The sequence below is a fragment of the Porites lutea genome, chromosome 1 (genome assembly GCF_958299795.1).
Source record: "Porites lutea chromosome 1, jaPorLute2.1, whole genome shotgun sequence".
Lineage (NCBI taxonomy): Eukaryota > Metazoa > Cnidaria > Anthozoa > Scleractinia > Poritidae > Porites > Porites lutea.
Genome location: NC_133201.1, coordinates 54933650 through 54946149, shown reverse-complemented (window position 1 = coordinate 54946149; position 12500 = coordinate 54933650). Strand labels below are relative to the sequence as shown.

The 12500-nt window shown below is 38.3% G+C and overlaps 1 protein-coding gene across 1 annotated transcript in view; it reads left to right on the top strand.

The window, feature by feature from the left end:
• LOC140922191 (peptidyl-prolyl cis-trans isomerase-like 4) overlaps window positions 1-12397 on the top strand; it is a 12601-nt gene extending 204 nt beyond the window's left edge. The window contains exons 1-14 of the mRNA XM_073372170.1: window positions 1-242; window positions 548-615; window positions 903-967; window positions 1478-1595; window positions 2248-2390; window positions 3294-3390; window positions 3492-3608; window positions 5297-5421; window positions 5805-5871; window positions 6707-6818; window positions 8176-8254; window positions 10073-10538; window positions 10907-10959; window positions 11631-12397. The exon at window positions 1-242 is cut by the window's left edge and continues 204 nt beyond it. Of these exons, the coding sequence (XP_073228271.1) occupies window positions 173-242; window positions 548-615; window positions 903-967; window positions 1478-1595; window positions 2248-2390; window positions 3294-3390; window positions 3492-3608; window positions 5297-5421; window positions 5805-5871; window positions 6707-6818; window positions 8176-8254; window positions 10073-10538; window positions 10907-10959; window positions 11631-11751 (1701 nt within the window). The 5' untranslated portion in view covers window positions 1-172 and the 3' untranslated portion in view covers window positions 11752-12397. The remainder of the gene's footprint in view (window positions 243-547; window positions 616-902; window positions 968-1477; window positions 1596-2247; window positions 2391-3293; window positions 3391-3491; window positions 3609-5296; window positions 5422-5804; window positions 5872-6706; window positions 6819-8175; window positions 8255-10072; window positions 10539-10906; window positions 10960-11630) is intronic.
• The last annotated feature ends 103 nt before the right edge of the window (window positions 12398-12500 follow it).

The window sequence follows — 12500 nt, the reverse complement described above, 5'->3', positions numbered from 1 at the left end:
CAAAGCCGTTAGGACCCAGGCCTCTGTGTGTTTTGACCAAGATGGCGGCTTCACCTACGATTTTTCTACGTTTCACTTTCAGCTGTTTCATTTTAAAGTGATGTATTTTGTGCTCAATTGAAAGAACATAAATCAAATCTAGATACAGCTACTGATATTTCTCCTTCACAAAATGTCCGTTATTCTTGAAACAACGCTGGGAGATATTGTCATCGACCTGTTTACTAACGAGAGACCCCGAGGTAAGAAGCCCGGCCGGGGTAAGAAGACACTTTCAAGTGTTTTTGTTGTTGTAGTTGTTGTTGTTAGGTGATCCTTTAACCCCTAAACGTGCTTTTTAAACTAATTAAGGGAGTATATCTTTGTTTGGTTGTCCAAATACCTATCAGGTTTGAGCTTTATTTGACGACGTCGGTAGCTAGGGGTTTACAGTACCGTTCAAAAGTAAGTTGACAGTCACTCGCGTCTCGATCCTCGAGACGCGGGACTCGATGTAAGTTTTTATTTCAAAAGTTTGATGTAAAAACCTTGAACATTGTTTCCACAGCTTGCCTCAACTTCTTAAAACTATGCAAAATAAAGTATTATAACTACTGCTTGTTTCATTCTGTACAGGTGAGTGAATATTATTCTACAAACCTTAATGTCTATTCAAGCTTGCTTGTTGATTTTCTGATTACATATTTATTTATCCTGGCAGTCGAGAGACTATACAGGAAATTTTCCAAAATTTACTTTATCAACAAATTGTTCAACTTTGTCTTTGACACTTTTCAGGCTTAGAGTTAACTGTGAAATGGAACACATTATTTTTTGTTTCCTTATGTTTGCTATACAAAATATAATGGTCCCTCATGCTATAAACTGTTCGTCTGTTTGTTTTTTTTTCTTGACACCTATAGCAAAACTTTCTAGCTCAAACTGGAGATCCTACCGGCCGAGGCACTGGAGGAGAGTCTGTTTTCAGGTACTGAAAACCTACATAACACACATTGAAATAAAGGGCTAAAACACCTGCCGAGTGGGTTGGAAACTGCATGCAGAGTCTTTCTCAAGTATGCCAGAAGAAAGGCATGGCTCTGCTGGCAGGGTGACCTGACCCCTTCTGCTGGGACGGATCTAGGGAGGGGGGGGAGGGGAGGGTGAGCTTGGGAACCTACTGGGCTTCTATGTTTTAATTACGAGTAGTCCCATGCGCAAGGAACAGCTGGAAGATGGGTTAAGCTTGCATGACTGCTCTGGGCAGGTAAGCTCTAGCAACACATTGCAGAAAGGGCAAGCAAATATTGATTTAATTTTCATCCCACTCTGCCAGAATTCATGACTTACACCATTTTTTTTCATAGTTTTTTATAACTTTGCAACCATGGTATGACTGGTTAATTACATTATGGCAAGTTATGTCTTCTAAATTGCCTCCTCAAGTTACTTTACTGTTAAACAATGAATTGAACATTTGGTTCATTTATTGTGCTAGGTTTCTTTATGGAGATCAAGCTAAATACTTTGATGCTGAGATCAAGCCTCGGATCAAACATAAGAAGAAAGGAACTGTTTCCATGGCAAACAATGGAGACAACTTACATGGTTCTCAAGTGAGATATGACCCAGCTTAGCACATTTCTTACCAGCACAGAAAATTTCCAGAATTTAGGAAAAGTGAAATGTCATATTTTTCTATGCTTATGCTATATGTACTTATCCATGGTTGAGACACTGAACTATTCATGAGCTAAACCAGAAACTTTGAATTAACATTGAATTGAATTTATTATGAAAAGTTTAGCATCTGAGTTTATAATATAAGTAAGAATGGTTCTTTCAGTTACTTTGTGACAACTCCGATTCACACACCAAGTTTACACTAAACGTACTTGTCATGTGCTGAAACTAACATAAGTTGTTAAGTTCAACTAATTAGGTTCTGTGTTTGAGTCAATGGAGTGACATACTTTTGTTGATTTTGTCTGCCTAAATTCAATAAATTTTGGTGCATGAAAAGTTTGACATCTAAAACTAGTCTTTCTTCTCAATAAAGATAATGTTCAGTGATTCTTTTACCTGAACTAGAACTCTTGACCAAAAACGATAAAGATGAAGGTAGCGGTAATTTGTTTAACACCTTTACAACCAAAGCTTGTTACATGTAGCTCTCATCTTCTGGTCATCTGCACTTGTTGCTCATCTATTGCTTATATCAGTCAAGTAGCACACTTGCAAGCATTAATATTTGAAAATATGTTTCAGTTTTTCATTACCCTTGGTGATGATCTGGATTACCTTGATGGTGTTCACACTGTGTTTGCTGAAGTTGTTGAAGGATTTGAAGTCCTGGAGAAACTGAGTGATGCTATATGTGATGATGGGCACAGACCTTACCAAGATATCAGGTAGCAGCACTTTACACCAACTACCCAGCGAGCACACAGCTGGTGATCAGATCCTCTTTAATATTTATTATTGGAATAAAAGAAGAAGAATACAAATAGCCCCACCTGACCTGCTTGTATACTGTACCACAACTGTCACAACATGAAATAAACGTGCTGTATACATGTATCCCTGGTGGGGGGGTGGGGGGGGGATTACTCCCATATAGAAGAGACAAGGACGCTTGTCATTGGAGAATACAATGTAAAGCTCAAAATGAGACCATTGTGGGGGTGGCTCTGCAGGCTTCAATTATTGACCTCTAATGGAGGACATGCTGGAACAGAATGACATACTTCCTTCTTGGGAATCTAGTACACATGAGAAACAATGGGACAGGATATATCCCTGTCATACTCCTTTGTTAGTCAGTTCTCTTATTCCAATTTTTATCGCACATTTTTATCTTGAATGCATGTTAGAGATGAAATGATAAAAACTTGCTGCCTACATGTATCTTGTTGTTAAGCAGTTTATATAGCAGACCATTAAGCCACACAGAAAATTAATGAAGCAATATAATAATTTTTCTTTGTTTGCATTAACTACATAGTTTACTTGTTAATTAGTGTTCTTAAATGGAAAATGTGATCAGTTGTTCTAAAAACTTTAATGAAGACAATTTGAGATGAATTTATAAAAGTTATTATTTTTCTTGAACAAAATTGCTTACCGGTAATCCTTTATTCAGTAAAAAAGAGAATAGCTTCCTTAGACAGCTGGTTACGCGGCATTCTGTAAAAATGGAATGTTCATACACTCTTGTCACCTAATTTGAATATAGGGCTTATCATGGTAAGCCACAGAACTAAGCATCTGGATGATTTCCAGTTCTCAGTATATTCAATTCTTTTGTTGAACAGGATAAACCACACTGTGATCTTGGATGACCCATATGATGATCCCAAAGGTCTGGTGATACCTGATCGATCACCAGAACCAACAAAGGAACAACTTGATGTAAGATGATTATCCACCATTCTAACTGACTGTGCTATAGCTATTCCATGTTCCATTGGAAACTGACGTCTCACCATGATGATCAATGTTGGTTTTTTCAGAGTGGTCGTATTGGTGCTGATGAGGAAATTGATGATACCAAAGGTAAAACAATGGAAGAAATAGATGAAATGATTGAAGAAAGAGAGCTCAAAGCTGGAACACAGATTCTTGAAATGGTAATTTAGAAAATAGTTCAGTTACAGCATTAAAACCTTGATATGGAGCTACATTGTATTTCACTTTAGTCAACACTTAAGGCCTAATACTAACTGGGGCCTGTTTCTCAAAAGTCCCAATAAGTTTCCAGGCCCGAAAAGCTGTTTTGTGTTTGTCTTGTTTGCATTCAAGATCAAGGCTCCAATAATTTTCAAAATCATAGAATAAAAATATCAGTTAACGAAGCAAAATTGACTGGTTTGTGAGCTAGGAACTGTGCTACTATTCAACAGGTTTTGACTTTAAAATTTACCTTCGGGCCTGAAACTTTTCCAGGCCTTTTAAGAAACAGGTCCCTGGTCTGCCTGCCTTGAGAGAGTTACTTGCAACTTCACACAATTACATAAATTTATAAAATAATCTACATGTAGGTGGCTAAAAACCTTTTTTATTTTGAAATGATCTTTCTCTAAGATTGTACAGCCCAGAGCGTGACAGATTTTCCCAGATCACTATCCTTCATCTCACTGCTGTTCACTAAATGTGATAACTAATAGCGGTTGCACACCAATAATATAAAGCCAGCAGTGAACCTTATCACTGTTTATGGTGGTGGTGGCAACCAAGATCAGTGCAGCCATCAGGTGTGTTCAAGGGTAAAAAACACCTTGAGCATGTATTAACACTGCAACACTGCTGTCTCCAGTGCTCAGACATGAGTGCCTCATCATGCAAGCGTTGTCTGAGGCATTTTTGTAACACTACTAGCCGTTAACAACATCAATTTAAAATCAAAACATTTTAATTAAACAAAAAATAATCAACATTTACACTTAATTCACACTTAATTTCGCAAGTATTAAATTTCACAAAAAATCATAAGCCATAATAATATTATTTCACAAATATTTAATTTTGCGCTTTTTAATGAAAGGTAGAATTGGAGTGTATTAAATTTCATGATTTTTCTATTCTTTACTTTGACCCCAGAGGACTAAAAATTGAATTCATAATTTTATCAAAACAACAGCAAACAAAGACAATTCCAAACAAATCAACAAACAAGCTAAATATAACAAAGCATAAGCTGTTCAAAAGTCTAAATGGGTACAGCAAATAGTTATATGTAGTAAATATTTACACTCTGATAACTTCGTTCTTATAATGTTTATAATGTTAGACATAATATGGAGGTCCTTATTCTGTCCATATACCTCTACATCACTTATACTTCTATATCTGGTATTAAATTTCATGATTTTAATCTTCGCTAGTATTAAGTTTCCTGACTTTTCCCAAATCACGAAAATCTCTAAATTTAATACTCACGAAATTGAGCAAGAATAAGGTAACTTCACCTTTGGCAGCCAGAAATTATGATTATAATTAACAGGAAAAAAAGGGAATAGGGAGAGAGAGCCAATTCTCTTGCCCTCATACAAAGGCCATTCTGGTTTGATGAGTCTCACAGAAACCAAGTGTTGAGAATTGAGACGGAACAATTGAGAATCGAGTCTTGATTCTCTACTCAGTTCTCAATTGAGCGGTACTGTATCTTCCCCTCTTGTCCCCTTTTTTACGCCAGCCACTTTATTTTTCCATAGTCATTAAGGAGACAAAACTTTTGTCTTGTGAACTAACTCACATAATGTTAAGAGTAAGTTCATTCTTGTAAAATAATTTTCATTGACTTTCTTCATGGCTTCAGGTTGGTGATATTCCAGATGCTGACATTAAACCCCCTGACAATGTCCTGTTTGTCTGTAAACTTAACCCTGTCACTCAAGATGAAGATTTAGAGATAATATTTGGCAGATTTGGACCCATTAAAAGGTAAAACATCTCTTTTCTGTTTTTGTATCATACACTACCATTATAGGCCCTTTGCAGTCGGGGTCACATGACCTTTCTCATGCCAAAATTATGGGATACAACCCTAAAAATACCAGAGATTGAAAAGCATAAAACAAAAGTGAGTCTGCCAATACTTTTAAAGAATTAACTCTTAACAGTGCGAATTTATGATGGCTTCAGTCAACAGTGCCCCAGGAGACTATACTGTATAACATGTATCAATGGAAAAGGTGCTTAACAACACGCCTTGTGGTTCAGCAATTTGTTTTTGCCATTAAGACCCTTATTAGCCAAAATTGGCTTTTTTTTAGTTGATTTTCTCATGTTCTTTTCTTCTCTGGTATTTGTTGTATTTTTTGTAGCTGTGAAGTTATAAGAGACCAGAAGTCTGGGGAGTCACTGCAGTATGCTTTCATCGAGTTTGAGAATGTAAGTTCTGTTTCCTTTTGCTTCTTCCCTCTATTTTCCTCCATTTCACAAATGGTGGTAATTTATAGCTAGGAGATTGCCCTGATCAAGGACAGGCGTAGGCTCACCCTTGTCTCTGGTTGGGGAGTACTGCGGGCGCATCAAGACACCCACGGCTTTAGGAGATTGAGCCTCGAACAGGCGTGGAGAAATCAGTTTACTCTTGGTGGCGGTTGATTAAGCTAATGAAGTCAGTTTGTGGAACAAAATTTGTATGTTCCAGTTTGTTGCAAGTTTCCCTAGAAGATTGCTTCCCCTCTTTTTTGGAGAAGAGTTGTCCCTGGAAAGAGGATCACCCTCCCAGTCAATTCAACTTTAACGAGCGTTTATATGAGAAACCATTTGTCCTCTTTGCCCGATCCAAGAGCCATCGACAGTGCCTGCCCAGGCTCTGATTGTCTTGCCTTAACTGAGTTGACCCGGCTAGGAGAGTTGAGGTGTTTTATGGAGAAAAGTGTGACCCGACTAGGTAGATCACACTACTAGCCGAGCCAACTAGTTAATTCTCGTGTAAATGGTTCGTCAAGTTTTATAAGGAAATGTATCAAAAGTTGGCTCGGTAGTTCGGGTAGGCGGGCGACTCTTCCACCCAGGACGAGTTTTCTCAATACAAGGGTTGCCTTACTAGCAAAGCAAAACCGAATGATCATAATAATTCTTACTTAGTTCTAATATAATTATGACTGACAGTTGCGTGAATATTCAATTCCGCCTCTATTCAGAGAAAAACGTTGTTACCAACAATTTGAGATCGACAAAAAGCAACTTTCTTGGCTTTTTGCTGTCCTTTTCTTAGGTTGAAGACTGTGAACGTGCTTACTTCAAAATGGACAATGTGCTGATCGACGACCGGCGAATTCATGTTGATTTTTCCCAGTCTGTTGCAAAAGTCAAGTTTCAGAAGCAGGGTAATACAATGTACATTGGGCAAAGTAGGAAAAAAATTCTTGGTTGATGGTTAATTAAACCTTTTCAATTTGTTTCACAAAATACAGAATGAACCGTTCTAATCACTTTTTTTTTTTTTAATTTTTCCTTTCAACATTTCTTGGAATCCGGACGTTTCGTACCCATGGACGTTTCGTACCCAGACGATTCGTACCCAAAGTTGAGATGATTCGTACCCAACGCTAAGATGATTCGTACCCAAAGCTTAGTTGATTCGTACCCAACTGCCGTTTTGATAGTAAAACATTTTTAATCATATCTATCACAAAACAATCTAAAATAAACATTTATATAAATCAGAACGACTCGTTACCTACGCGCGAGTTAGATCAAATTATAACCACCGCTCACTTTTATTTGCATAGACTCGTGACGCGTGAGCGGCGCAGATACTAAAGGAGGTGAGACTCTTCATTAACATACAACTCAAAAGGAAATGGTACTTACACGAAATTAGCTTGTTCCCACTTTTCACGGCTGGGTCCAATTTACATGTCGATGTTTGAACTTGTCGAATCATAAACTTTTGTTAGTTCATGCGCTTTCACACGATCCATTTTGCTAACTCGTTCGCTCTCACGCGAGTTAGGTGAAATTAACCACCGCTCACTTTCTTTGTGTAGACTCGTGACGCGTGAGCGGCGCCGATACTAGAGGAGGTGAGACTTTTGATTAGTGAAAGCCTTAACTTAAACTATGAAAACACACTGTTTACAACATGAAGACTTGGTTATTGCATGGGTATGAATCATCTAAGCTTTGGGTACGAATCATCTTAGCGTTGGGTACGAATCATCTCAACTTTGGGTACGAATCGTCTGGGTACGAAACGTCCGTGGGTACGAAACGTCCGGTAAGCCATTTCTTAACATTAGCACTAATTTTCTACGACATATTCTTTCCTATATTATGTAAATGAAAAAGAATTTAGTTTTAGTTGAAGTTTTTTTGTAGCTTAAGAATTGTCGAGTGTTTGAAAAGGTAAAATCAATTTTATCTCGTCGCCTATGCAAAGACGAAGCATTTAAGAATAACGTAACGTATTTGAGTGTCAATGTATTTCGCACGAAAGTACTTATTGAGGACACTACTTTTATGTCTCCAACTAGAGACGGGACTACATGTACTGACCTGTACTCGAGCCACACGAAGATCTAGCTATTTTCAGTACAAATTACTTTGATTTCTCGCTGATGCTTAGCAATCAAACTATTTTCGTCTAGTTGGTTTGTTATTTTTGTTGAACATAATTATTTCAAGCTTATATTGATCACTCTCGGGGCTGTTTCGTTGATGAAACATATTTTTTTGACACAGGGGCAAAACCAGTCTTCCCAGGCAAGGATGATAAAGACAAACCTAAATTTGCTTTAAAACAAAGCAAAGAAAGCAGCAAGTATCCTTTATAAGCTTGCTTTCTGAAAGCAATTGAGTTATTGTCTGTCTAGGCCCCTCTTGTGTCAGTTATTTGTTTTTGTTTGTTGTTACGTTAGCACACATTAGAGATGAGGAGCTGCAATTCGATGGTTTCACCTTGAGCACAACTACAATCAATCTTCATGTTTTTGGCGATTAGGAGTTTTCACACCTAAAGGGTAACCACAGGGTCCAGAGGAGATATGTTTGTCGTCAGAACATCAAAACCCGTCGAAAACCTCTGAAAAAATGGGTTATTTTGATCGCGTTACAGTTTCATTACACATTCTATAGACCGCAAACCAAGAGACTGAGGGCTCGCAAGATCGGCTTACAGTATAGATCGTTTTCACTGTCACGCAACAAAAAAATAAATTGGAAACCGTCCAGTGGAAGAAGCCAAGAAAATGAAATGTTGTAAAAGACTAATATATAAACAATTTGTCCAAGTCTCAGGTCTTTGTGGCCCACAGTTTCTAAGTTATATGCCTAAACGTTTCACGCACCTTTGTAGAGCTTTGTATGGAGACGCCGTATTGGTGCACCGTTTTGGTGCACCAATATGGCCGTCGGAAATCAACAAAAACATCTGGAGTTCACGTTTTCTATAAAAGCTCTTTCTTTTCACTCGAGAACTAGCATGCGTGCGCATAAACATATCTTCTAACACTTGAAGTGGCTATACTGCTGAAAATCAAGAGGAGAGACTTTTTTTCAACGAGACAGCATTCCTATTTTGGCGTCACGCACCGTGAAAACTCGGAAGTTCAAATTGCTGTATTTTCGAAACGAAACATGCTACGGAAATGGAAACTTGTACAAAGATTAACTTTTTGATTATCTTCAACCTAGTGTAATGAAGAATTCGAAAAACCTCGCTATTTTGACTTTACAATTTGACGACGTCACAGTGAAAACCATCTATAAAATACGGAAAGGGAGGAAACAAATTTGGGGCCGATTTTCGAATCCCTTTCTTTTACTCGGCTCTTCGTGCCTCGGTAGCCCTTCCGGCGACGACCTTCGGTCACCCTTCGGGCGACGTGCCGTGCGCCAGCGAGGATATGGCTTGCGGTTATTGATTTTCAAAAGTCGATCTGGGTCAGATAAGAAGCAAAGAAATTGTTTACAGTAGATTTATAAAGATCCCATTGGGCTAATTAATCGTATTAAGCGACAGGTATAGACATTTTTCAAAGTGAGACTTTAAATAAGTAATTCATTTATTCACACGAAACTCCTCTGGACCCTGTGGGGTAACTACCGACAAAGACATTTTGCGTCAGTTAAATTTTAGTTTGGGGAGGAGTAGGTTGGCAGTTTTCCAAAATCTTACCCTGATACAGCCCAATCTGCACAAGGAACAAAAACGTGATACTCGTTTTTTCCGCCAATGTGGGATGATGCGCAAGCATTGTTATCGCCAAAATTTGATTCTTCTGCGCATGCGTTTGTCACGTTGTGCTCATACTTCTAATAAGTGGGTATTCCCTTGTATGAATGCTTGTATCGTTGTTGTGGATCAGGTTTTCAGTGACATTCGATTTTGTCCAAATTTTTTGGTCAGTGAACCAAATTATGTTTTGTGACCGTATTATCAGTTCTTTCACATCCATTCTCCTTCCCAGTGCTGCGATCCTTTTGGTCAGCATCGGCGAAGGTCACAGTTCTGGAATCGAGAATGTTTCACATGGTACTATTTGTATTGCAGTACGCCAAATGAAACTCGGAGATTTTCTCTAATTTCTATTTCAGCAGTCCTAGGTATGAATGCGTTAATTTCTTGACTCCTGCCAAGTTACGATTTAGTATTTGATGATGATGGATACGATGGAGGAAAAGCTGCAGAGAAAAGAAAGAAACGTAAAGAACAGGACTACAGTGATGATGAATACGGGAATTCAAGGAGCGAGGTAAAGCGCGGTGGATCAAGGGGACGGGAAAATAGAGGGGAGGAGAAGGGGAGGAGAAGAGAAAAAAGAACAAGTTTTAGCAGCAGTGATGAGGAAGGAAGAGAAAAAAGGAAAATAGAGAAACGGGAAAGGCGAAGAAGTCCAGGAAACAGTGACGAGAACAGAAGGGAAAAAAGAAAGAATGAAAATCGGGAGAGACATAGAAGTAATAGTAGCAGCGATGGCGAAAGAAGGGAGAAACGAAAAAGAGAAAATCGTGAGAGACGTAGAGAAGCAAGTAGCAGTGAAGGCGATGGAAGAATAGAAAGAAAAAAGAACTCACAGGCAGGAGATTACTCTAGAAGTCACAAGGTACGTTTTTAAACAAGCTTTTTTAACGTAAAGGAGCGGGCAGTAGTTCTTCACGCTATTTTACATATCCGGTTTTGCTAGAAGCGGAGGTATAGAAAGTGGTGAGGAAAAAGGTTACGCAACAGAGAAGACACTCAAGATATTTCTTTGAACCCTTTTCAGCATCGGCCATATTTTTTTTCCACGAATTTAATAGATTTCTTTGTTCTTCTTTTTTATGATTACTGGAGTACAGACTATTCATCGCCAAATAAGAAGCTCGTGTCTTCTAAGAGGTCTTTTTTTCCTTTTTGAAATCTGAGGGGCCTTTTTTGTTTGACGCTGCTTTTTTCATTTACAATATGACACTGTTTTCAAAACTATTTCAGGACAATCGAGGAAAGTATCCATCAGAGTCTGCAACCAAAGATAGGAGAGAGAGGTAACTTGGGCAGCCATTTTTAATGAGCAGCCAATGAATGATTGAATTTTTCTCTCTCATTCTCAGTTATGAAGTTACCACCAGAACATTGTAGTCATCTCATTGTATAAGAGGCCATTCGCCATTTTAGAAACTAAACGGAAACTGGGACAAGTTAACTTTTGCAAAGACTTCTGGGACTGTTACTAGGGACAGAGAAAAAAAATTGGCCAATGGCACGTCCCCAGTAACGATCCCAGAGGTCTTTGCGTGTCTAACTTGGCCCAGGTTCTTTCCCAATTCTAAAGTAGCGAATGGGTAAAACCGTCTATTAACTTGATTTAGCAGTTCTAGCACCAGCACTGGGTATGTTCCTGTCCCTGTAGGTAAACATAAAAAACTGCCGTACTGAAATTATTGTGATTATTATTATTGTTATCATTATTATTATTATTATTATTATTATTATTATTATTATTATTATTATTATATTGTTGTCATCATCATTATCATCATCGTCATCTTCATCATCATCATCATCATCATTAGTGTTAGTAAATAGTATCACCTTAAAGTTATACTGACGCATCTGATCCACAACGGAAAGCACTCTGTGTACCTTTGTCATTAGAGAGAAAATGCTGCAATAGTTTTGAAAGTAAAAAATTATTAATTTATTGTCATTGTAATAGGGAGTACTCGCCAAGGAGGAAAGACAAACATTCACCGCACGACCACGCGAAACATTCTGGAGGCCACAAAAGGAAGCAGTCTTCACATGATCATAAGCGTCATTCAAGCCATCGATATTAGGTGGTACGTCAAAAGCCTACAAATAACAATTTTGAAAGATCAGAACGCAGTGGTTTCGCTTGTAAAGCGACAATTTTTAGCGTGTTTAAAACTGACTTACAGCACAGCCGTTGGCTGTCAAACAACCCTTAGCCCGTGAGTAACAGGAAGGAAACGTCAGCGAAAACATTTTTAAAATTCATCAGATGTATGAAGCCAAGCGAGGAAACAAGGTCAACCAGTGGCGAAGCTATGTTTTAACACACTTCTAATGGATCATGGAAAAGCAGTAATCACACCTACATTTCCATCTACAAGGGACATGCGCAAGTTTCAACACACAACTCAGCGGTTTTAAGTGGATTCCGCGTTATGGCCAGTGGTGCAGACATGCGCACAGCCATATCACGTCGTTTGTGGCAGCCGACGTGGACAGCTGTTTCTTAAAAGTCAACCAATCTTTATGGAAAAGCTCGTACAGGCCATTGAGGGTCATGAAATTTAAGAATTTCACTTCCCAGGCCTGACAGTCATGAAATTTGATTGTCGGTCATAAAAAGTCCTGTAAAATTAAAGTTAAATTGGTAGAGTAGTCTCTGCAAATGTCAAAGCAAGGAAAAAGTAAGATAGAGACACGTAATTAAACAGTGCGAACAGTACGCATTTTGGCCTCGAAAAACTCAGAGGCGACAAATTTTTTACGTCATTTCATAGAAAATAAAATCCGTTTAAAAAAGGGAGGGGGACCTGGTTCACGATAATGCGCATGT